Below are 27,651 nucleotides of genomic sequence, written 5' to 3'. Positions count from 1 at the left end.
AAAAAAGTTGTTTCGTTTTTTTTGCGCTGACCAAGTATAAAATCATAAATAGACAACAGATACTTTTATCCTTTTCAAAAATACTTGTCTTAGAATAGAAGGCAAAATCGGCCAAACAGTGGGGGGAAATAGACCCAGTGCACTTAACAGTCACTCAGAGGGTAATGAAAAGAATGGGGGGGAGGGGGATGGATTGGGTATCGATTAAAGTGCCAAGTAAATGTAGGAAGTGTTCTCATGTAGTACGTTCACAAATGCAGAACACATAGATAGAGATGTAAAATAAAATATCAAAAAGATAAAAGTGCACAGCTTATCAATCACCAATACTTGTGATGGTCAGACATGCAAAATAAAAATAAAACCACTCACAGCTCAATAGCTCTGAGCCTCTGTACAATGCAGCCTCTTGCAAATGAAATGGAGGGGCCACAATAATGCAGAGGGCAACTATTAAACACATGGAAAGGTACACAAACATCACAGTAACACAAATAATGCTAGTTTCAGTAATATGTTTGGTCCTACAAGTGTCAAAATACATTCTGGTTTAAGCAATGCTGTTCTTTTTGATGAGGCAATCAAATAAAGGAATATAGCAGTAACTGATTACCTGACACATCCTTCCTGTCAATTATTTTACATTTTGAACACACGAAGCATGATCCTCATGAAAACAGTTGTCAGAGACAAAGCACATGTAGGTCATGCTTTTTTATACAGGAAATTTACACAGTGCAATCAGATGCCTTACAAAAAGAATCCCTTACGGAGAATCCAAACGTTTTTCATGCATTAACGGCTTCTCATTTTTTTCTTTTTGCTGACAACAGACAAAAAAAAAAAAAAAAAAAAAAAAAAAAATCCATGTAGCAAGTAAAATTCAGCTGCACGGACTCAGAACCCACAGATGCTGTAAAAGCTGTACGGCTGTTTGAGCGTTTTCTTTAGTATTTTTGTGATCTAGTATGTTTGATTATGCTTTGCATAGATATTAATCCAAATCCGATTATCCCCTTGTACGTAGAGAAGTTTTACACGGATAACAAAATTTCTTAAAATATTATATACTATTACTAGTATATATATATATATATATATATATATATATATATATATATATATATATATATTCAGCATTTCAATAATTTAAACATTAAGATGTTTTCAATTTTGTAAACAAAATTCTCACACTTACAAAAGTGGTTAGAGTATAAAAGTCTGAGGAAAATGAGATAAAGATGAATGTGACAGGATTTAAAAAGAGTAGTAAACCTCCCCTTTTTGGGCATTTGATATCACGAGGCTACCAGAAGACGAATGAGAACTTTGTGCCAGAACAACCTCATGAGATACAGCAACTTTTACAGTACCAGAAAACACCTTCAGCAACGGAGAACAAAACGGACAAAAACTGCATCTTCAGTGTAAGGCAGAATCTGGTTATCACAGTGACTAGTTCTGATACATATATGCAAACGATCGCCATGATCACATACTATCTCCATGCGTCTTTTAGAGTAAACCGAAGGAACTTACAAGTAATGTTAAAGTTTGCAGCATCATTTTGACTATACCAGTTACCATGGCTGAGCTTATAGGCCATATTGTAACATTACATACTGTACATTGAATATGTAAAGTCTGTTGATTTAAAACACCACCATTTCACTGGCACGAAAAAGTATAAAGCAGTCATTCACTAGTTAGTGCCTTTTGAATCTTTTCAAATCATATCACACAGTTAATTAATCTCTTTGAATCATATATTGCACATTTTAAATGGATAGTTCACCCAAAGATTAAATTTCTGTCATCATCACCTCATGTCGTTTCAAAACATGTATGACTTTCTTTTTTTGTGGAACACATAATATAATAGTCTCAGTGTGTGTGGCCTTTTTTCTCTCTCTCTCTCCATACAAAGTCAATGGGGTCCAAATGTATTGCTTTGGACCTCATTGACTTTTATTGCATGGACAAAACATTTCTTGAAAATATCATCTGTTTTGCACAGAAAAAGTCATACAGGTTTGGATCAGCATGACGGTGAGTCAACGATGACAAGATTTTCATTTTTGGGTGCACTATCCCTTTTAAACTGTATCAAATGTGTCCTTTGATATTAGGATTTCCAGTTAGACACTTTTCAACTAGATTAATTTGATCATCTTGAGCCACATTAGCACTGTTTAAGCTGTACAGCTATCTGAGCACGGTTAGACGAAACTAGACATCTATAAAACATTACAATCATATGTTCAGACTGCACTGAAGTACATTAGTGTTCATGTCTAAAAGCCCTTAAAATGGGGAGGATTAACACTCCTTTTTAACCATTACTGCTCTTAAAAGCAAGAAACATTTGTGTAGGAAAATGAATCAGATCATGACAAACAATGCTTTTGGTGATATATGCATGTATAAAAGTGCATAAAATAAATATTTGTAGTAAAAGAAAAAAAAAGGAAAGTAACAGGCATGTACGGTGTGCATCAGGAGGAGGAGGAGGGGCTTCTACAGGAAATGAAATGGAAGAACACATGATTGAACCACGAGGGATCGTATGTAGTGTCACATTCTCTCACATAGAGCTAAAGGAATCCATGATTGCTGAGGTGTGAGTGTATTATCCTAAGAAATGATGGGCTGCTTGCTCAAAAGGTCGAGGCAGCACTGCTGTGCCATTTTTCCCTAGCATGTGGTGGCAACATTCTCAGCAATCTCTTCCCAGAGGATGGGCTTTGAGAAACAGGGTCAAGTGTCCCACAGAGATGCAGCTTCTCTCCCTCTTAATCACACCGATCTCAAAGAAGGACAAATGAACATCATATACCTAAAGATTACAGCCTGTCCATCCGGAAAGCGTCTTCTGTTGCGGGGTCGGCCAGAACCATGTCTGGATCGTTGAGCATGTGCAGGCCGTCCAGAGTCAGCGGATCGATTTTCAGCTCATCCAGGGGGAACTGGGAATCTGCGTCAAAGCTCATGTCACCTGTTAGGGAGTTGGACAACTCTTTGGATAGGCTTGGAGGACTTAAACTTAAATATTAAAAATTAAGTTAAATATGCTTAAAGGGGTGGTTCAGGATTTTCAACATCGGACCTCATTTTCAAGTGAGCCTGTTTGTCATTCATCAGTGGAGACAGTTTTCAAAAAAATTCATCCAGTCCTTACTTTTGGATAGTTCGCTGGTGCTAGGCTAGCGCGAGTCAACGGTAGATGCGTTAGCCTGCCATTAAAAACAGTTTTACCCACTCCACAGTAACGTTACACCAAAAGCAAATAAATTATATAACGCCAGACTATCGATGTAAATGTCTGTTGAGAGAATAATGTTAGAATTCAAACTACACTTGCATCTCAATGATCGCATTACATTTACAGGAACTAGTTTCTCAGCAGTGGCGGAATTTTTACTTTGCTCCGGTTAGTACTGCGCCGAAAAGTAAACACAGAAAAGAAGCGCACTACAGTCGGGACGTCTAGCTAGCTAGTAGTAGTCTCGGTTGCCTAGGTAACTTAATATCACTCCGCCGCTGCTGTAGACTGTGCTAATATACACAGGGAACAAAGTATAACTATTGCAATGCGATGAAAGGGTAGTTTGATTTCTAACATTATTCTCTCAACAGACATTTATATCGGTAGTCTGGCGTTATAATTGATTTGCTTTTGATGTACTGTGGAGTGGGTAAAACTGTTTTTAATGGCAGGCTAACGCATCTACCGTTGACTCGCGCTAGCCTAGCACCAGCGAACTATCCAAAAGTAAGGACTGGATGAATTTTTTTGAAAACGGTCTCCACTGATGAATGACAAACAGGCTCACTTGAAAATGAGGTCCGATGTTGAAAATCCTGAACCACCCCTTTAATATAATAGGTTAAACTTTTAGAGCAGGGGTCTCCAACACACTACAAGTAGCTCGTGGCCTTATTCGAGGTAGTTCGCCAAGATATACTTTTCATCCAATCAGAGTGAGCTAAAATTGACAGGTGTCTCACCCCCTCCAATGCAAATCAAGTATTTATTTGACACATCGGCCATGAAGTTATTTTTTTTTATTTAACATGCAGATGCAATTACAACATAACAGAATAACAACCAACAATAGAATGAAAAAAAAATACCTGGAGGGCGAAGTTTCAACCAAGCATGTCATCACGCTTACACGTCTATAAGGCAGTATTAGCTACAAAACTTGGTTTGTATCAGGATGAGTAAAGACAGCATTCAAGCAAAAAAAAAGTAAATAAAAAAAACATACGATTTTCATGAGGAATGGGACATGTTGTTTGTTTGTTTTTTCTTTACAAATGTTGGCGAAAGATGTTTGTGCCTAATTTGCGGCGCTAGTGTAACAGACGTATGCCAGTGAGAGCTGTGCGTGTAAACCTCACTCCCCGAATCTCAAGAGGGGCTCTGTCGACTGACGCTGGAGACTGTGGTCTTTAGCCTCCTTGTTAGAGCGCCCGGGTTCGAGTCCCGCTTAGAGCGGGCAGTTCGAATTAAAACCATATTTGATTATCGTTATCTGAAAAAATTGCGCTAAAAACTGTCCAGCATTAAGCAAAGTTAAACACAGTCTCGCACAGGCACAGCATGGAGCGTAGGTTTAGTTTTGTGTGAAAACATGACGGAAGACAGAGTGCTGAAAGGAATTACATGAAAGAATGTATGAATTATATGAATGTATCTCTAAGGGGGAACAAACTGTCTTCAGAAAAGTTTCGATAGCATTTGCTTTTCATCTTCCCTCCGTGTAATGCCTAATACGCTGATTTCACGCAGTCGCCATTTTGAAATCGAAAGTGAGGCTCCGGTGGGAAGAACCCCGGAAGTACAGATAAACAACAATGCCTTGGACTACCAACCTGAAGCTGCTGCCGCGATTTACACTATTGGAAGATAATATTCAATATAGGATATGTATATAGTTCATTCCTGCTTCATTTTTTACTCTCTGAATTATATATAAAAAAAATTATTTTATTTATAAATAAATTTCACTGTATATAGTCTAAAGTATGAAAGAAATGTATGTACAGTTTTAGAATTGACACAACATCATTAAACACAACAATACGCCATCGCATTCACGACTCTCCTATGATTAAAGGCGACACTTCCGGTTTTCTTCCCACCGGAGCCTCGCTTTCGATTTCAAAATAACGGCTGCGTGAAATCAGCGTATAGTGTTTATAAGTGCAGCTGCTTTGTTTACAGAGGTTACCAGGGAAACAGCTCTATTTCTGCTGTTCCATAAGCAGCACCTACTGTCAGAAAGTGGACTTACATTTTCATTCAGCCTGTCTGACATTTTTGTAGCCTGACTACGTCAGACTTCGTACTTCCGCTCAATTTCAGTTCGCTTCTGTACTCAGTCTGAGATAGCGACCTATCTGCCAGTTTTCCTCCGGCCTCAAAACAGCCGGCCAATCAACGAACAGAGGGCGGGCTGAGAGCCGTGACGTAGACGCTGATTGTACCGTGGATGCGTAGATTTACTTCACATAATCTGCAAAAGTCGTTCACAGCCATGTTCACTCCGGTATTTTGCTCGATGGATTTGTTTTCGCATCATACATGTGTTTACAGTGGAAGTTAACACACGCGCATAACACACGTCATAACCAAACGTTATGTGATTGGCTTACGGGTAACCAATGATTTTAAACTTCAGACAAGCGAGAAAGAAAACGCTTTTCAATTATGCCATGCCAGACTCTGTCTACGAAGCAAAGCGAAGTAGCAGAGTTTGGTATTACCAGGCTAACATTTTTGTTCAGACCAATGTGAAAATCAGACCAATTTCTTTTTACATTTTAACTGGTAGATGGAAATTCAGCTAATGTGCATTCTCAAAATCTCAACACTTCAGATAATAACGCAGCCTATGTTGAATTGTTTATGTTTATGAATTGTTTATGGAGCAGATAGATGCCTATAATTTATCATTTTGACCTTTTCATTCAAATGATTTAAAGGCTGAAATGTGAGATTTATCATTTTATAAAACTATTTTATATATACACTACATTATACATGTAGTACAGGTTAGTAGATAACATGTTATGTCGTAAGGCACCCGTATGTTATACGTTTTTATTAGAATGTTTATGCAACCAAAAAGTGTATAGTGCCATTAATTTTATTTGTTAGTCGGTTTTCGGCATAAACTTTAAATGACTTTAGTGTGTCGTAGCAGTACTTTTTAAATGTTTCCAGCACATTTAACAATACCGTGATAACAGTGATCATTTTGGTCATGGAATTTTTCATACCATTTTATAGTAGCTCTCAAATGAAATGAAAGGTTGGAGACCCCTGTTTTAGAGGGACCTCTGTGATGCTAGACTTCAGGGTAGCATCATCAGCACATGTACAACAAAGGATCATGCAATATTATGCAATCTCTAACTGGGGCAGGTGCAATACCTGTGAGAATGATGTTGGGGATGTTCCCATGGCTGCTGTAGCTTAGCTGCTGCATATCCTGCAGGTTGCCGTGGCACCCAGTGAGGTTGAGCATCGCAGCTTGAGAGTAGTTTAGAGTGGATCCCTCACTGTACAGACTGTTTGAGCTGATGGAATTCTCAATCATGTTGAACTGCTCCAGCTAAGGAATCAAAACAAACTCAATGACTATTAAGTGAAGGTTGAAGGAGACAATCAAAGGAAAGAAACATACAGTTCTTCTGTTAAGATAAAAATGAAAATACAGTCCTTGTCACTGGGGTATGCACAAACCAAAAACAAAAGGCATTTAGCATATAATCACATTTATTAAATGCAGTAGCATTTCATTTTTCTTTTTCTTTTAATATATATTAGAGGCAGTTTTCAACACCGATGATAATAAGAAATGATTCTTGAGCAGCAAATCATCATATTATAATGATTTCTGAAGGATCGTGTGACACTGAAGACTGGAGTAATCATGCTGAAAATTCAGTTGTGTCATCACAGAAATAAATTACACTTAAAAATATATCAAAATAGAAAAAAGTTGTCAATATTTATATGTAAATATATATTGTAAATATATTTATAAATATGGAAATTGTAGTATTTCACAGTAACTTTTTTTGATCAAATAAATGCAGCCTTTGTGATCATGAGAGACTTCTTTCAAAAACATTTAGAAAATCTTACCAACCCCAAACTTTTGAACTGTAGTGTTTATATACACCATACTTAACAGAGATATATATATATTATACACACACACACACACATTATTTAATGAGTCATTATGAGTCATCATTACAAATAATTACACGCATTATTTAATGAGTCATCACATATCGCAATTTTCTTCAATATCGCACAGCCCTAATATATATATATTAGGGCTGCACGATATTGAAGAAAATTTCGATGACTCATTAAATAATGTGATATTCGATATGCGATACAATAATGCTTAAAGTGTCAAATAAACTTAAATTATCTTTAAAATATATTGAAAATTATATAACCTACATGCATGTTTCACATTCTTTTTGTGACAAGAAAACATCCCTACAACTTCTGAAAGCGAACAGCAGTGTTTTACTGTAGCATAAGTAGTGTTATTTTAACATCAGTGTAAACCACGGGTTTTAGGGTTTCAGGTAGGCCTACATTAGGTTTATTTAACAACAGAAACTGAATAATCAAATGTAAAAATAAAACAGTGCTTAGTTTTCACTGTATGAATTAAATATATACTGATTCTTATAAAAGCTACAAAAGTTATTCAGCCAAGAGCAGTGAGTGATTTTCTTTTTGTCTTTTGTTCATGACCCCAGTTATTGCAAGCCGTTGCGATATGCATATTGCGATATATACATTTGCGATATTTCAATATATTGTGCAGCCCTAATATATATATATATATATATATATATATATATATATATAGATCTGTAGACCTCAAGGCATTTTGGGGACACAACATTGTAAGGTAAGTAACTTTAACTAATGTTACAGTCTCCACTGTAGTCGTCCACTAGTAAAAACAGTTTTATCATTTTCAGTGTACGACAGCAAACATATAACGTTACCTCATGAAGTTAGCCATCAGTCTCCATGCTTATATTGATTATACCAAATTGCAGGGGTGGGCCGCAATACCTACCTACACGATAGATTAGTATAAATGTGAAAACCAGTATAATTTTGTATCATCGTTTACGATTGCAGTCTAACAGACGGTGGTTTTCTGTGTGCACAAAAATTTTTACCGTTATTTTCAGATCAAATTAGACCTTCATAACAGATTGCAAGGAGATCACCTGGCAGCCAGCTTGAGGGTCTCCATCAATGGGCCAAGCCCAGAAGAATCCAATGATAAAAGGGCTTTAGAACTGTTTTTCTCATGAGCGTTGTTCAAATTCAGGGTGCAAAGTTTGCCAATAGGAATTGTATAATAATAAATAAAATAAATATGTATTACAGGCCCCCAGTCATTACTCTAGAAATAAATTAGTTCAAAAGTAACATCTTTTGACACATATTTTTGATGGTTCAAATGTATACTCTACATGTTTGACCATTATAAACTATAATTTACTATATGTTGTGTAATGTGCCCAACCATCACCATTCATATCTATGCAACCAATAAATAAATTACTAAAGCACAAAATTGTTTACAGGAGAACAAATTTCTTCATTGATCTAGTTACATAATTTTGCTCTCAAAATGCACCAGATTTATGCATTTAGATTTAAAATGTAAAAAAAATTCTTAGAGGGGAGGCATGCCCCCGGAGTCCGAGCATGATGCAGATTCAAACAAAAAAAAATGATGCAGGTCGGATTCAAATATATGTCCCAGAACATCTCTTTTGTGTCTCTTATGTGCCACTACTAAAGAATAGCTCACAGGGAACCCTACACTTGTCATCCTAAAGCTTTCAGCTGCCCTCTAGTGGCTTGTACATGTAAAGAGCAAGGTAAGAATTGTTCCTGGACAGGTTAGTTCTTCACATATTTCTTATATTTCAGATTTTCTCCATTTCCAATCTCCTGAGAGAATGCTTAGATCCTCCTCCCAGCTATTATTGATTGTTCCAAAATCTCGACTTAAATCCAAGGGTGACAGGGCTATCTCAGTCCTTGGTCCAAAGCTCTGGAATTCCTTATCTTTTTCCATTAGATCATCCCCTACGCTATCCATATTTAAAGGGGTCATATAATGGTGCATGCACTTTTACAAGTTGATTGTACTGAAATGTGTGTTGGCGGTGCCTGTACACAACCATCATAAAATGATACAAATCCATCCAGTGTTTTTTTTTTTTATCTCCTTAATATGTTTTCCCCTGTCTCAAATCAAGCCGTTCGATCTTGTGACGTCACAAGATCGGACGCCCCTCCCACGATTGTTGATTGACAGCAGCGTTTCAACACAGACCCGCCCTCGCTCGTGAGTGAGCTGTCATCATAGTCCGCATTGTTGATATGCTGGAGCACTGTCTATGAGCAGAATGCCGTCTAAGCGATTGTGGTGTTCTGTTCTTGGGTGTAATAAGGAACACAGCAGTCATTTTGATGTTCCTAAATCCGAACCGCTGAAGACGCAGTGGCTGAGTTTTGTTTTCGGCGGGATTATTCCCCACGATCAACGTCAATGCTTTCATGTTTGCGCGAATCATTTCACACACCAGACTGCTTTACAAACGGTCAGTATAAAGCTGGTTTTGCTAAGAAGCTTCTCCTGAAAAAAGGATCGGTACCAACTATTCGTGTTCCTGCCGCACCTCCAGAAGAACTGAAGTGAGTGGAACGTTTTATTAACCTTTATATTAATCTTTGCAAATCGCTTGCTTCACGATGAATGCGGCTGTTTACACTCAGGGTACATTACAGCATGTTTTCTATGTACGATGTTCTCAATATAATTCATAATCCCACGTTTATAATGAACAACGCGTTATGGTTATTGTGTTATTATTACAAACGGTGTACGCACAGAACAGAGGGGCGGGGTGAGCAAAGCTCATTATCATTTAAAGACACATGCACTTAAACGGCGTGCTGAAAACAGAGCTGTTTTTGACCAGGTAAAATGAGTGTTTTCTTACAATACTAATGAGAATTTTTAATTAAAGTATATTACAAACTTTTAATTTAGACCCTAGAATCATATTAGCTTGTACAAAAATGGCATTATATGACCCCTTTAAATCATCTCTAAAAACATTTTTTTCTCAGGCTTATGCTTAATCCGATTACACTTTTAGTTTTAATTGTTTTATTTGCTTGATGATGTTTTGTATTAAATCTATTATTTTCTGATGTTTTTCTTCTGATATATTTTATTAGTATTTAAATGCCATTGTATGATGATATTTTGTTATGTCTGTTGTGCAGCACTTTGGTCAGCATTCATGTTGTTTTAAGGTGTTCTATAAATAAATTTAACCTTGACATATTTAGATGAACAGATAGAACTGTGTTAAAACTTTATATGTACTGTCTGTATGTGTCTTAAAAATTCCAGATGGGCTGAAGCAGCTAAAGTACAATTCAACTTATTTATACTGGACATAGTGGCCTCACCTGCTGAGACAAAGCGCTGGTCTGCCGAGGAGACAGCTGCTGGTCGTAAAAGGCATCACCAAAGACACTTCCGAGAATGGACGAGTGCTAAAATGAGAACATATTATTATTAAATCACCATCCATGAAAAGGCTAAAGATAATCAATACAGATCACTGACTATCACAAAGGCCTTAAAATTATATTCCCAGCCCATGACAGGATCAAAATCAATAGAAAAATTGACATTCTGCGTCAATTCATGATGCAAGAAAATTGACAACATCAATTCTGTATCACCATGTTTGACGAAGACATTTTGGCTAATTTCAAACACAAAAACATGTTGCACTGTATGGAGATATCACACCTTGTTAAAGCAACAGATAAGCAAAAAGCTAAACCTAACCCAGTATCTACAAGAAAGAAACGAAAAAAACAATTCACATAATGCACATGACTACAGTCATATTCTCTAACTCAGTTTGTGATTATATTTTTGGAATGGCTTTTAGAGACAAAAGGAAGAAGCAGATATTAAGACAGAGCAGATATACCCTGTTACATATTGTATAAAACTCAATGTTGCATTTTAGGTCTGGCTTATAATAACATGCATATAGTACAATATTAATTTATATTAATTAGATTGCAGAGCCATTACAAATAATCATTATTAATGATTTATAGAGTAATTTAGTTTTATATTAAAGCTGCAGTTTTTCCTCTTTGTCGCCATCTTTGTTCGAAATCTGCAATTGCAGTTATTTGCGGAATTATCAACTTTACGTGGGTTGTGCCTCGGCACGGCACAGCGCGGATGAATCCAATGTTTTGAGGAGAATGTGCAGCTGTCAGTCACCGCGCCGGTGTGGATACTGTCATTCGGAATCACAGATTCTACTTTTTGGAAGTATGACCAACATAAGAATTTTCACCGGAAAATGTCGTCTGAACAAGTAACATCCACTTTCATCCACCAAAGAAAAAGAAAAAAACATTGCAGTAAATCGCGCTGCTTAAATCTAACGATTGCTTATCCTATCACGTCAAACCGTGCAAATTATACTTTGTTCTCAAGTTGTTAATGTTAATAACATCAGCACTGCGTGACTACATTTAATGCCCTTCCGAGATTTATCCTTGTTTTCGCATAGGCCCGGATGCAGTCTCTTTTTTTCTGTAGCCACTCCGAAGTCCGAAGTCTTCTGCATTTTGCAACGGGTGAATCTCCAGTTGTCACTGCTAGTGATTGTCGTTTGAACTTTTCTGGATCCACCATCTAATTGATAAGTTTAATTATATCAAGTGCTGTGAGAAAAAGCTATAAATCTCCACCACCAACATCCTCACACGCAATATAGCCTACTAGCCGAGACACCCTCTTTATGTGTACATATGTGACGTAATGACGCAAAGACGTGCTCGAATTTCCCGCGGAAAATTTTGAATCTTTTGAATCGAGCTAAGGCAAGCAGATCGTTTTGAACACTGGCTGGTTATGTATTTGTGCTAAAAATTATTTTGGATAATTTTTAACCCAAAAAAGTTACGGACTGCAGCTTTAAATTTTTTATCTTAAAGCTAGTGTAGGCAAGTTAGCATTGAAAGCATAAGAGCCCACCCTCCCTTTAGTGTGTCTCCAAAGCCACACATGAACGCACACAGCAAATACTCCAAAGCACCATGAGATGGCGTTAAATTACCTCATGTCTCAAAGCACATAACATTACAATAATAATGAACGTAAAAAAACGTACAGAGCTCCACTTGTACCACCTGACTACTACAGATTGATTTCGGTATTGACCGTGTTGACATAGAAACGCATAAATCACAGCTCAGTGTAGAATGTCACGGGTTGCCATCTCTCAATTACAGGTAATTACAACATGGCGTGAACGCAGCATAAGCTCGTTGTTTTAGTTCAGGAGGGACTGTAAATGGTGTCTGCTGTTTGTTTTCAGCGCTCGGTGACTGTCTGTCTACAGCTGCGTCCGAAAGCTTAGGTAGCTGACTTGTTGCATCGCAGCCCTGTCAGGCAATGACTTTGCAGGCAGTGTTTGTGCATGAATGTACCTCATGAAACAGCTTTAAGCGTTATGCTACAAGGAAATTTGTATTTTAGAAGCAAATTCCCAGCCCACATTCACCCTCTCGAATGGCACGGTTATTGCAGAGCGTAGCTGAAGTGAGAAAACGCACCAGGTTCCGAAACAAACGCTCCAAACGAGCCAGGTTTGAAAACGGCCTATGTGGAGCGATCGCCGCTGCTGCACGCACCAGTATTCGGGAGGGTTTGGTTATAAAATAAAAATTAAAACACGTATTGACAGAGAAGGGGATAATAATATTTTCATACAATCATTAGGGGTTCAAGCACGAAGTGCTGAAACCCTATTGTATTTGCCCTGATTTTTATTATTTTTCTTCCGCCGTAAAACGCATCGTGCAGCCCAAACCGTAAGTGCTGGAGACTTGAAACTTGGCCAGATGGTAGTACAAAAATCGAGGAGAGGTTCAGAGAGTATGACCCCGTTTGGCCCATAGGTGGCGCTATAGCGACCAAAAGCGCGAAACTGCTCATAACTCCTAGACCGTATGTCGTAGACTCAAGTGTCTTATATCATTGGAAAGCTGGACTCCGATTTAATTTCCGGTATGCACATTTTTCCACCATTTTGAATTTTGTCAAAAACCTACTTTTGCAAACTAGTCCTGGGTTTTTCGCCCGATCGGAACCAAACCAGTGCAGAAATGTTCTGAATATCAATAATTATCAAAAAAAAGTTGAAATTTTGATTCACGGTCGCTAGGGGGCGCAAAACGAACATTGTGGGAGGAGCCTATTTTACTAAAAGGGCTATAACTCGAGCAGTAAATGAGATAGCTTCACCAAACTCGGTAGACATGTGTATGAGGTCAATCTGAGGTCACAGTAAAAAAAAAAAACAGCGATTGGCCACATTGTGGCACTATACCATGAAGAAAACATGAAAAGGGCTATGACCACCTGACCTTTAGTCCGATTGACTTGAAAATTGGTATGCAGTGTCTTGGTATGTCTATGAGGACATTGGCGTATCTCAAAAAACATGGCCGCCATCGGCCAATGAAGTTGAGCACCTATTAGACAAGGTTAACGGAGGCCGATCGGAACGAAACTCGATGGGCATGTTCAACTCATGGCCCTAGAGGTCTGTAAGAATTTTGAAAGAAATCGGCTAACAAGTTTTATGGCTCTGTAATCACGTGGTGTTACACTCATCCACACAATATGCATATCATCTGATAGATCTCCTCATCCTGAACAACTTTGCCTCAAGAACTTGTTATAAACCTACTTTTGCGAACTATAGTCCTAAGTTTTTCGCCCGATCGGAACCAGACCAGTCTAGGACAATTCTCTGGACTCTCTAGATCAATAATTATCAAAATAAAGTTGAACTTTTGCATTTGGGTGGCTGTAACAGGGTCATTTAGAAAAGGGGTGTGACAAAATACACTCAAAAGCCTATAAATCCTACAGGAAAACTCAGAACTTCACAAAAATTGGTGAGCATCTGTGACATAACATCATTAACAAGCATGCAAAATTTTATGGAGATCGGACCATAGGTGGCGCTATAATTGTTAAAAAGCTTTAAAACCATATATTTCCTATGGTACATTGCCTGTATTGGCTGTAAATGGTCTTTTCCATCTATTATATCAGTGGTTACTTGCTTGCTAAATAAAACTTAATAACTTTTGATGCTTTTGTGCTTAAAGGCCTTAACTGCTTGAACCCCGATAAATGCTGCTTGCAGCTTTAATTTAATATGTATTTGTTTTAATAAAATATTGTTAAACTCTTGAAACAAAGTGTAAAGTTGGTATATTTTTTAAAAATTGGATCTTCTCAGGTCCATTCGGTAAAAACACATTTACAAATATATCAAGACCCAACCCGTGTCCAGGGCACTCCTCAAAGTTTTGGACCCGATCCGGCTCGGGTCTCACCCTGGGTTTTCAGGGTTTTTCAAAAATGTTTGGTCCTGAGACTTCCACAGAAGATACATGTGCATTTTTGTTTTTATATTTAGACCACTTCTTTTATTGATTGCTCTCAGGATGTGAAAAGAGTTTCAACCAGTATAACAAAAAGTGTTTATGAAAAACATTGCCTACCCTAGCTTTAATGTAATATTGTATTTTTTTAAACACATTTTTGTTTTTTCACAAAAACAAGGAGAGTTCTGCACTCTATTCTAAATTTATTTATTTTTTATTTTTCAAAAAAAAAAAGGCTTTTGGCTAAAACTCTTTTTTAATTCTCTTGCTCCAAAATAATAAGATTCTTAGAAAATAAATTTTTCAGAGTGAGGCCCTCTTCTTAGATTTTTGGCTGATTGCTCGCAGAGATGTAAAAAACTCATTCTAACAATATCAAGTGGTACCAGATACAGGGAGTTAAAGACCCCTGAATTACCAAGTCAGATACAAAGAACTATCCCAAAAGTCTAATTTCTCATTATTACTCTCTAAATCTGCAAGTCATTAATTCAAAGCATTAACATTTCATTTAAAAAGACATTTTAAAGGACAATAATCTTGTGTCAAACTGACACAATCAGCAGTTATGCTCAAAATGCACAATATCAACATGATCCGGTGAGAGGATATGTAACAGCAATGGCACTTTCAATGAAACTGGCCTATATCGCTACTCAGCATGATACACAGAACGACGAAGTGGTGCTCAGACACACAGCGAAGCAGCCAGGATCAGAGAGACTGGGAGACACGACTGGACTAGGACACACAGAGCGGCTAAAGGGACAGGCTCCAGATCGGCTCCAAACAAAACAAACTACAGGGTGGAAGCAGCGGCTGCTGGGTTCGCCTTACTTGAGGCGAGCCCCCCGGTGAGAAGCCTTGATTGGAGACCGGAGAGGTCGGAGACTGATTGGCCGAAGACCCCACCCTACAGCGGTACTGCTGGAGGGAAGCAGCCTATATGGAACAACACCAAGTTAGACCAACGGAGCCCCTACAGGGGACCTCTGAGACTTTGGCCTGTGGCTCCCAATTTAGTCAGGAAATAATTTACTACAATGTCTCTGATTATTTGGCCATTTAAACTGTTCAGTCTTTACTTGATAGTACCAGTACTGTCAAGACTGAGGAGATGTTTAAAACAGAATTAGCTGAGAACTTAAATGAGAAAGAAAGAACACTGCTTGTTGAAATTTAATGTTTACACTACCAGTCAAAAGTCTGGACATGTATAATTTAAATGTGTTTTTCATTATTTTAAAAGTAAAACAGTAATATTGTGAAATACTATTACAATTTACTATACCTGCTTTCTGTTTTATCATATTTTAAAGTGTAATTTATTCTTGTGATGGGAAAACAGAATTTTCAGCATCATTACTCCAGTCTTCAGTGTCACATGATCCTTCATAAATCATTCTAATATGCTGATTTGCTGCTCCAGAAACATTTCTTAATATTATCAGTTGAAAACAGCTGCTTTTTAAAAACTTCTGATATTTTTTTCAGGATTATTTGATGAATAGAAAGTTGAAAAGAAAAGCAATAATTTCAAACAGAAATCTTTTGTAATTACTGTCACTTTTAAATCAATGTAAAGCATCATAGCTGAATAAAAGTTTTTTTTTACACTTCTGAATGGTAGGGTAATTTTCTTTTTTTTAAATGTTATTTTTCTTTATGTTTTTAAATGGATAAAGATGGACCAGAATGTATGGAAGTCATATCTCACAATTGTGACTATATCATAGTTTATGTTTTTTACAAAATGTTTGTAAAATTGTGAGAATGAACAGGTTGTACAGAGGGAAAGGGAGGTGATTTAAAAGAATCTAAAATATAGGACAATTTTCATATATATATATATATTTTTTTTTTTTTATATATATATATATTTTCTCTATTATTACTGTTTTTTTTACATTTGTGTATAATGGGTAGGTATGCCCAAACAGTTGACTGGTACTGTATTCGTGATTATTTTGAATGTCATTTAGTGCCCTGTATGATCTTATTGACAGACCGTACATACCCAATATCTAGAAATACACTGCAGCTCTATGGAGGTAAGTGCTGAGATGTGATCTTACCGTGTTAATATCCATGCCCACAGAGGTTTGCGTCTGGCTTCCTGAGACAGGTGGCAGCTGGGTGTTCTGCTGGAGCTGAGGAAGTCCACCCACAGTCTGTGTCTGTGTGGACGGCTGACTGAAGAAAGCATACTGAGCCAACTGCTGCTCAAGCGTCATAGCATCTATCGCCACCTCCTATTTACCATAGGTCCAGATTGAGACAGTCTATTAGCATCTGAGTAAGTAATGTTCCTCCTGTAACACCACCTTAAATCTGTCCTTCTCAGCAGCTGGAGGTATGAGAGCTGTGTTACCTGTGCCGATAGAGAGAGCGGAGGAGAGAGGGTGGGCGACAGCTGCTGAAGACTTGGATGCTGCTGGGAGTCTGTGTTAAGGATCAGAGGAACTACATTCTCATGCCGGCGCTGAAAGCTCACTGTCGCAGTGGACTGGGCTGAAAAAAGATGGCACACATGAAATGCTGAATAAATATATAAATAAATAAATATATATATAAATCCTAATAATTTTCAATACAAGTGAGAAAATCCATTTATGTATGATATCATTAAATTGGAAATATTAGACACTTGCAGACACCGTTATTAGTTTTACCCAGAAAGAGAGACAAAACATTAATAGATATTATTTAATACAATATATCTTGCCCACAAATGTTCAAAAAGTCTCAAGGTTAGTCCTCGTAATCATCATTAACGAGTATTATGACAGTAACAGCACAGGACATCTTTACACACAGTGGCCCTCATTTATCATTCTTGCGTAGAAACGGGCGTATATATTGGTGTAAGATTATGCTTACACTCCTCTCATCGCCTGATTTATGAAGCTGTGCGTACCTTTGAAATCCAGGTGTACGCAATACCTGCCCTTGATAAATGCCGCGGCTGAAAACGATCGTCATTAGAATAACACGCCCCTAAATATTCAAGTCTCCGCTCCCCCCACGCCCTCATTTTACGCCATGGACACACGGAAGACGGCAAAGAAGAGAAACTTCTTTGAGAAAGAGAAAGCGAAACCAGGGAAGTGGAAAGAAACAAAATTGATTTCTAGATTTTTATTATTAATGACGCTTATTGTTATTTAGAAGAATGTCGTTATTATTATTATTTGTATTGTTATTATTATTATTATTTAAAAGAAGAAGAATGTTTTTATTTTGTCAGTCTGAATTATTTTTTTGGTCATTGAAAGCCTTTCATTACTAAACCCAGTCCGTGCACACCTGCCGGGCCTAACCCTGGCCTAACCATCGTTTGAAAGAATAGTACAACGGCGAGCGCGTCGAATATAAACGCCTCGTCCGTTTGGGGAGCTGCGCGCGCAGTCTGCGGAGACTCGCGCTGCGGAAGCCAGGCGAAAGTATAAACAAGGCTTGAAACGTCAGGTAAAGCGCACAGGCTCGCAACTGAAGGAATACATATGCCTACAATTCAAATGCTTTGGTAAATTCACACAAATTAAACATTGAAGTCCATGTTGCACAAAAATAAACACTGAAGTTTATAATTACTATGTTGTTGTTTTTTTTTTACAGTGGGTCATAATATATCATATCTTTTAGTTTGTCAGTGCGTTTTGTATTGTTAGGAATTGTTTTTCTGCGCATTCCCGCACTCAAAGCGTGCGTACACCACCTCCTGAGCTGGCGTAGGATTTGAGCGTGCCGTACGCCAACGTCCATATTGATAAATCTCAAAGTCACCGTGGTTTTGGGTGTACGCCATGTGTACGCTGGAAATTTGGTGTACGCACTTTTGATAAATGAGGGCCAGTGTGCATATCCTAAATCATATCCAATTTTATCGAATATAAATTGTGAGTAAAAACATTTGGTAACACTTTACTTAAAGCCCTTAAAAATGTATTCATAATGTAAGATTTAATGCATTATATCTTTTCATAAATAATTGTAACCAAAGTTAAAACGCGTTGTTATATTTGCAGATTCCTTTTTACATCTGAAATTGGTTGTTTGTCATCTGTTTTAATGCATTATACTTTAATAAGGTGTGTTCAATGAATAGATAAGTATTATAATGTATTATACTTTTATGATGTATTATATACACAGGCTTTAAGTAAAGTGTTACCAAACATTTTGTTTAAATCCTTACCCAGAATTTTTTTTAATTCATTGGTTTAAAATGAGTGGGATCCCTGAAGAACATTCAGCTATTAAAATTTCTGGAACTGTAAAACTTTTTAAAACTTTAATTAGAGATTCTTTTCAACTTTGTCATTACAGCAGATGTACCAGAGGAAACCTATTAGCCTAAATGGTGGGGACCTCCGAATACTGGTCAATGGGGAGAACCACTGTCCTAATGCTTGTCAGAATCACCTTGGCTGGCAGACGTGAGGCCCATGTGAGTGTTGGACAGGTTGCCAGTGCTGTTGGAGGCACTGAGAGAGGATGAGGAGTCATCAGGGTCCAGAGGTGTGGGGAGAGGAGGGGGAATCTGGATGTTAGTCAGGTCTGGCAGAGAGCCGCCCGTGTTGTGTGCCACTGGGCTTAGAGATGAAGTCATTTCCTGATCTGGAGACGGAAATATGCTGGGGAAATGACACAAGGGACATTAAAACGAACCGGGATAAATAGATATGTCAACAGAAAAAGCCCATTGTACTGATTATGATATGATAAAACGAGGCTGCTATAAAGGAGTAGGTCTGTCTAGATAGCTGTTGGGTTGAATAATAAATGGATAATTGTTTGCTCAAATGAACCTTTGACTCTCCAAATTGAATGGTCCTTCAATATTCACCTATCCTCTACTTTAAACTTTATCAGCTTCAAAAAGAAAATCAAATGAAACCACACTTACTTGATTCCAGGTATTTTGTTTGACTTGTGCCTTGGTGAAGTATTCTATGAAGAAGAAAAAAACGACAAATAATTTGTTGATGAAAGATCACATGAAAACCATTGTAAAGAAATCTATTTTAAAACGTACCTTTTTGTGATCCCATATCAGCTTTTGACATTCTTTGTCCATGTCACTTTCAGCTTCCCCTGTTCCTGGCATAGTGAGAAGAAAAACTAGTACATAGAGAGGGATGAAATCATACGCTGAAACAAGTGTGGGGAAAATTCTACAGGATATAGTTCACAGCAACCTTTAACCTGGCATTAGATCATAGATGAGAGCATTTAATAAGATCATAAATAAAAATAAAATAAAATAAAAACCTTGTTTTGGCTGAAAATCTTGAGACCCTCCTGCAAATGCATCTTGTGGGTTCAAAGTGCTCTGGTGCAGGGCAGAGTCTGAGTTGGTCCTACAGAACAAGCACAAAGAAATTGAAGAATCACATGATGTAAAAGTCTCCTCTAACTAAAATTACAAGATTATATTGTACCACAACATGCTGATTCAAATGCACAATAGTGGTTAGAAGGTATAAACAAACATTTGATAATTACTGACATTAAATAAGCAAACTACCTTTCAGTAAGATATCTTAGAAAATGTTACCATCACATTTTTAACTGTAAAAAAAACAAAAATAAAAAGTAAATAAAATCATACAGAGCATATTATGGATGCTCTTTCATTTTAAGAAGCTATTAAGGATGATCATATTTTTATTGCAATATTAGTATCAAAGGCCATATTCATGGTAAAAAACCATAAAACAAATAACACACATTTTACAACTAATGGGGCTGTATGTAAGATTTTTCATGTGTTAATAATTTTTTGTATTGCCACTGTGTAATTTTAATGACCTCATCTGTCAACATAATGCCGGTGAATAACTGAGCATGTGCACTCATATCCACATCTCTATGATCAGATGCTTTCTTAACTGCCGCTTTCTCACCGGGCTTGTATCATAAATGTTTAAAAACTGCTGTCTTTTTTATTTTATATTGCCTGCACATAAATTCACTGGCTTCCGCGGCAGATCACACTATAAATAAACGCATAATCACTTACTTTAATGTTCTCCGTGTTTACTTCTGTATGGCAGCATGCTGCGTGACGCCTTTTTAATTGCTCTTTTGTGCATGCGGGTCAGTTCAGAACCAGGATCGGTTCACATTGGAATCTGATATTGGCCACATTTAAAACAACAATGTGAACAGCTAAACTAAAATTGGAGATTAAGAAATTAAGCACTAAGGATCGCAGTGTGAACGTCGCTCTCAGCAGTCCGTTAACAGTAGGCTATATCGCTGCAAAGGTACTAAGCGAAGAACGAAACAGAATTTCGGCATGAGTATATCTGGGCCTTGAATCACATTCAGTTTCTTGTACGTTATGCCTGCTACAGACTGTGCGATTAACCCTATAAGATCATTACAAATCACACTGTACGACATGGATCTAATAAACTTACGAAATGCATGCAGACTGTACGATGATGACACCTATTGAATCGAAGGGTATGACGCAAGTTAGTATAGAAAAATAAAAAGTCATCAGCATGAGCTAGTGGTAAACAAAACAAATAGAGAAAGATTGATGGCAAGTAGTTTTAGCGCCATGTCGCTTTGATCAATACGTTATTTCATGTTGCATTTTTATTGGCTAGTCAGTAGACACAGAAAACACATTGTGAGATGATCATGCTAAATTTCTGACGCTGTCAGAAAATGATCGCCGGCTATCTCTGTAGGACCGTGACTTTGTTTGTGAGACCGTGACAACGGCTGTTTTTGAACCTCTCTCACTGTACTACACAGGACCACAGTTTAGGAGCCACAACCCCAGAAATCGCCACGATTGGACATCTTTCGTCTGGGACAGTCCAAAATCCTACAACGTGCACCTGCATTACATGTGCACGAGTGCGAGCACGGACAATAATTTGATGGCTGCAGTTCACTTAATGGCGGTGTCGCTAAAAAACAAGGGTTTCTGAATTCTAGCCTACATACAGCCCCTTTAAACAACTTAAAAATTACATGTTACAATAACAACTACATAAACTATATCGGAGTTTATTATTTGAGCTATCAAAGAGTCAATAATTATTTACATGCAATTTTAACAGCTATCTAGCATATTAGTCCAGCACATACAGTATGTACAATCTTTAGCAGACTGTGTGAGTATAAACTCTCACCTCCTCCAGCTGGTATCAGGTGGTGGTGACAGATACACAGAGGCATATGGACAGCTATCAATGTGAGATTCAGCATTAAGGACTTCATAATGCCAGTATAAGTAAATCACAGAAACTTTGAACAACTATGTTTTTGTATGGCACACAGAGCAAAGCAGTGCAATAATTCTGTCTGCATTCATGACTAGACACATCAAGGATATTTGACGGCCATGTTTGTCCACAGAGAGGGGTCTGCGGTGTGGCGACGTGATGCGATTCCTGTCCCGATAGACCCTGTCCACCAACCCATGGTGACGAGTCGTTCTACTTGTGTCCAATACTGAATTCTGAAAAGGAGTCTGATAAAAACCAACAAACATGAAGTAGAGCTGCACGATTAATCGTTAAAAGATCACAGTTTTGATTCAAACACCCACGCGATCTTATTCCTAAATGACAATGATTTGGCAATGTCTATTAAACCTTTGATAAGTACGATCACAGCGAGCATTCAAATCTGCATTGGAGCTGCCGCTGAGCCAGAGAGAGCAGCTGTCATGTATAGGCAGGGCCTAAAACTACTTTTTTGCCACAGCTGCCAATGGTGACTTAAGAAACTTGACCTGCCATAAATATTTGTTACCAACCATGAAACATAGATGAATTAATTAGATCATTAATCCTTAAAGTTACAAAAGTTGCAATCAAGAGCGAGAGCAATGAGTGATTGTTCTGTCTTTTGTTGTTTGACTAACATTAAAAAGACAGACAGCAGCAGGAACATTAGAATGCTGTCACTTTATGAGCTAAGCTAACACATGGGTGCAGTATACCAGGGGTTGGCAACCTATGGCACACATGCTTCACAAACAAGTCTTTTCAACCACGCAGTATCGTTATTTTTGTGTAATATAGAAATATTAAAATGATCACAGAAGTACTGGGGTAAAAGTTTATAGTTTGGATATAAACACTGATGTCTACAGTAGCAATCAAAATAAAGTAAAATCACCTTTTGAAAGTAACTTGATGATTCAAATAAAGATTAATTACATTGTTACACCAGTAGGTGGTGACAAGTGACTGTTAAAAAATGTATTTGTTATCAAGAGATTTGTTCAAAAACGCTGATTAATCCAGTAATTATATTATTTATAAATAAATAAAATAATTAAATAGACTGCAGTAATTAACATTTTGTCAGGAGCTTTAGTAAATTACATGTTATTTTGTTTAGTTGTCAATTCCTGAATTGTTGGAGAATCGTGATCTCTATTTTAAACAAATATTTGTGATTCTCAATTTATTTTATCAAGAATCATGAAGCTCTATCATGAAGATAACATGTCCGTACACAACTTGTTTTCCACACATCTATTCATTCTCAACATCACCTGCTCCTTACCTGAAAGGAAAGGTCAATGGTGGCATTTCCAATCTGATTGACATTTGGCAAAGAGCCGCCATAGTACTGTCCTCGGTTCTGACCGAGCTGTAAATACTGGGTCTTCTGTAACTGTAACTGCAAGACAGAAAACAAACATCCAATCAATAAAACTGTGAGATACTAGTTAAAGTAAAGCTGCCCTGCTGTAAACAACATTCAAGGTTTCCGGGAGTGATATTTCTTAATTGAAAAAGAGGCTACTTCCAATTATAAGTAAGGACACAAGGAAGGAAACATTGTAACAATACCCATGACTATACTAGCGTCCACACCAACATACATTAACGTTCTGATTATAAGTGTTTTCTGCAGTTATGTCGCCTACCGCTTTAAATTAGGGATGCACGATATATCGGCCACCATATCGGTATCGGGCAATATATTATATATTCATATTTAATGTTATCGTTATCGTCCTCAGGGCTCTACAGTGCGACCATTTCAGTCACATTTGCGACTTTACTGCGTGCGACTGTCAAATAGTATTTAGGAGTACCAGTGCGACTGACCCAATCAGGCCCGGTGGGGGTGCTATAGAGAGCACCCTCAGTTGAAACTAATAATAGCATATTGGCCAAACAGATTTTACAAACGTGCCAGTGTGTATTTGTGTTTGCACTCTGGAGAGCGTGGAGAGAGAACATGTTTTTGCAGCATTGAGTAATGTAGCCAATCACAGACATATCTGTTGATTTCCTGAATAGAATGGCTAATCAGAGGCGTTTAAGTTAAAGTCCACTCACCGTCCAAAACGCTGGAGTATGTACAGTACTGAGTTATGCAAGCTCGTGAATTTTCTCATTGCAAAAACGTACAGACACTATGTAAATAAAAGATTAATTGTGTAGTGTAGACAACTTCATTGATTATAAGGGAAGTTTGTGAGATTGCGCTGATTTTATACAACAATTCAATAAACATAAAGTTAATATTAAGTGACTCACATTTTAGGAACAGTATTGTCAGATTTTGCTCTATTTCGTCAACGAAAATAGTTCCAAACAAAATCACAGCTGAACCACTGCGCATCTCCAAACAAACACGGGTGTTTCGTTTATGAATGAATCTGCGTTTTAAAACAAATCTAGTGAGTCAGTGATTCAATGACCCATTCATAAAGACTTTCACTCGCTTTGTTCCTGAATGAATCAGCCTTTCGAATGAATCGATTGAATGAACGATACAGTGACTTGCCGCCCCCTACTGGCAGTTTTAGATCAATTTTGAAAGTATAATTTCCGTTATTTAAATCATTTGGGGAAAAAAAGTATTCAAAACCTTCTCTTTAAAACATTAATCTCATAACATTGTTATCATGAATTCAAATGCATTCATGCCACTTCCACTTCCATAACTATTTTCATTAAATAGTCTGTAAATATACCTACTGTAAACGCCACCTTTTTATTTTTCTAATTTGGCGAGATTTTATATCATGTTAGAAGCACCAGAATTTAAACAGTAACAAGAGAAGAGAAACAAACAACAAAAACAAAACAGAAAAACTGTGAGCATAACTTTGAAATGAGTAGTATTTAGTCTTAATCTTGGGTGGGATGTTAGTGAAGCAGTGCAGGCTAGGTCTGTGTGATCACAACCCTGTCATCAGTTTGCTGGAGTCCTTATTTTGGCATAAGTGCACAGGGCAATTAATGCTGAACTGAGCGAAGTTAACAGCCTACATTGTTGTTTATTGCTAAATTATTAATTGAGAGCATGTAAACATAAATACAAACATTGAGGTTTAGCCCTTCAGTAAGAAATTAAAATTTAGATTTAGAACTCTGGATATGGCCTTGATTAAGTTACAGTCCAGCTATAATGGCGAGAGACTGTAATGTGGCTGTCAAAACACATGCTCAATCCATTCACACTCATCCACTGCAGATGTGAGCATGGCAACTTTTATAAGGCCTCGTCGTGACCGTCTGTTATTATCAAACATCTCAACAGCGTCCATTGGAAGGCAATCCATTAATCAACGCTGGAGACAAACGCGCACTAGAGAGGGGCGTTTGTTATTGTTTACGTCCAGACAGGCGGGTTCCGTGCGTGTCGTATCAACATAAATTCTGCCCCGCACCTCGGGCTGCAAACGAATGCTGCAATAAGAGAGAAAACAGACACACTTACACGGGCCGCCCGAGTAATACTCAGGTCTTTCATCACCTCCTCGAACGCAGCTGTCTCTTCCGCTTGCTTCTGGTTGTGTAACGCGATCTTCTCGCTGAATTTTCGCGGATTATTCGAGGTCGCCATGTTTCTCTCCTCCTGAGCTCCGCTCTGGTGGTTCAATGAGACGCTGCTGCGTGCGCGCGTCCGTGCGCGTGGGCGTATGATCACGCACATCTGGAGCGCGCGGGTTCTCCTCGTCTGTTCCATAGCCAATATTCGAGGATTATTATTATGTGTGCTGTGAATGAATGAAGATTAGGAATGGGAATAAGGTGATGCTGATTCTGACTCATTCGGTTCCATAAACGATTCTTTAATACCTTTGAGGAAGAAATATTAGGAACAAATCCAGTTAGGCTAGGCTATGCACTCAGCAGTCTGTTAATAAATTATGACATTATTCCCGATTTAAACAGATAGGCTATAAAAAAATCAAAATATTGCAAATGCGTTTTTCTTAGACGTTTCTGCAATACAATTATTGGCCCTAACTACAAAATAAAACAAACAAAAATGTAGTAGGCTACCCTATCATATTTCACTCAATTATTTTAGTAAAAATATAGCCACCGAAAAGTCGAGTCTTTATTAACACACATACACGCACACAACACAGTAGCCATTACCTCAAACAACCTTTGTTCTTTGATGGATTAATTCCTAACTGTTTTGATTAGCTAAAAAAAACAGTTTTTTTTTTAATCATATATGATCCGTTCGTTCGGGAATCACACTGGTCGCCAAGTATTGTTCATTCTGTAAAAAGAACCGGCCCATGGGAACGGACTACACATTCTGATCTGTGTTTACTCAGTATAAATCAGACTCTGTTGCTGATTCACTTCGACGAACCGACTCTTAAGAGCCATTCGTTTGACAATTAGACGGCGCTAGTGGTCGCGTGTGTTAAATTCGTAAGAACTGTAGATTCATCATTGTTGTTGTGAATGAAATGTCATGAGATCCTTCGGTTCCCATATTTATTTTTAATATAAATGTTTCTGAATAAGAACAATTCTCGGTTCACAACTCTAATGAAAGAAAAAAAAACTATCTGCCTGGTGTTGTTAGATGCCGGGTCCACCCAGACGTGTCATTATGCATATTTAATATTTAGGCTAGAATTGTTAATAAATGCTGCGCGACTTGCAGCCCTCACTGTCAGTTTAATCAATGTGAAATGAAACTCATTTGAACTATTTTGTAAAGTAGGCTTCAATTAAACAGAACCATGCAAGCATGTGGAAGGAAGTGTTTTACAGCAGCTGGGGGATTTTTAATTGAGAAACAGAAGTATAGCTATCAGAGATATCATATGTTGCATAATGCAGTTACATGTCAGTTTCGGTTAGGGATATGCAGTGGTTAACCATTAAAGATTTACACATGTTTCTCATCAGACAGAATTTTTTTTATTATTAGTGATATTTAAATAAAAATAGAGGCAAAGAAGAGGTGAAATTCTTGCAACCTGAAGGTGGAGTTTTTGTTTTCTAAAACAGTGAAGAACCCATTCAGCTTCTATCTGTCTAGAGCAAACCTAGCACTGGAAAATCTAGTTTCTTAGTTTAGTGTTCTAGTTTAGGATAAGTAGTTAAACAGAGCTGTCTGTTTGACATACTAACACAACATACTGTACATAAAAAGCACTTTCCATTGAATCCGGAATCATTTTCCATAAATTTTGTGGATTTGAATTAGGGGTTTTCCAGCTTCATGCTAGTCAACATTACAGAGAATGGGTCTCAGGTGACACAATAAGTGGCTTTTTTAATCAATAATTATGTAGTTCTTTCCTAAATAAAAATGATAATAATAATTATACTATTTCATCCTCACAGTTTGCCCACTAACAAAAATAAACAATCATGCAAACGTGTTAGTTTGAAGGCAAATGCATTACTTTTAACACCAGGGGGTGATATAAGCACAAGCGACCAGGACAGTGACCGCGACTTGCTTGTTTCTTTTTTACATTAAGCTGGCATTGTTTTTGAAACCACATTTGGTACATGTACATTAGTCCCAGGAAAAACTGTTAGCAAAACTAGTTTTATAATGCTGACTGGTCTTGCAATGTTAGCATAACATAGTTCCTCTTTTTCTAGAGGATGTCTATCAGCATTGCCCACAACATCTCAGCTACTTTCACATTTTTCTTCTTTTTTTTTTTCTTCTAATGTTGAGCTTCAGTTTGAAGTCTTGATCTTGTTAACCAACTTTCATTTCTGTATATTCAAACTAGTCACATTCAATGATTCAGGCTATTTATGGGCCAGTCTAGCATAGATTGTTACATACAT

General features: G+C 37.5%; 1 protein-coding gene across 4 annotated transcripts; it reads right to left on the bottom strand.

Annotated features, from left to right (window-relative positions):
• Positions 1 to 1,175: 1,175 nt before the first annotated feature.
• On the bottom strand, positions 1,176 to 25,542 carry crtc1a (CREB regulated transcription coactivator 1a). 4 transcript variants are annotated; one of them, XM_084410369.1, is made up of 14 exons: positions 25,307 to 25,542; positions 23,132 to 23,248; positions 21,948 to 22,085; positions 21,745 to 21,806; positions 19,862 to 19,950; positions 19,626 to 19,711; positions 19,497 to 19,540; positions 19,013 to 19,224; positions 16,959 to 17,098; positions 16,663 to 16,839; positions 15,425 to 15,529; positions 10,556 to 10,642; positions 6,443 to 6,623; positions 1,176 to 2,995 (listed from the first exon to the last, which is right to left on the bottom strand). In XM_084410369.1, exons 1-14 carry the CDS (start codon positions 25,520 to 25,522, stop codon positions 2,844 to 2,846), a joined length of 1,806 nt encoding a protein of 601 aa, XP_084266495.1. In that variant the 5' UTR covers positions 25,523 to 25,542; the 3' UTR covers positions 1,176 to 2,843. The 4 variants fall into 4 exon arrangements, with proteins under 4 accessions (XP_084266495.1, XP_084266496.1, XP_084266497.1 ...); XM_084410370.1 differs by having other exon boundaries at positions 19,626 to 19,690; positions 25,307 to 25,476; XM_084410371.1 differs by lacking the exon at positions 15,425 to 15,529 and having other exon boundaries at positions 25,307 to 25,480.
• Positions 25,543 to 27,651: the final 2,109 nt, after the last annotated feature.

This window comes from Rutilus rutilus (genome assembly GCF_951802725.1).
Source record: "Rutilus rutilus genome assembly, chromosome: 6".
Lineage (NCBI taxonomy): Eukaryota > Metazoa > Chordata > Actinopteri > Cypriniformes > Leuciscidae > Rutilus > Rutilus rutilus.
This window is presented reverse-complemented; position numbering and strand designations above follow the sequence as displayed.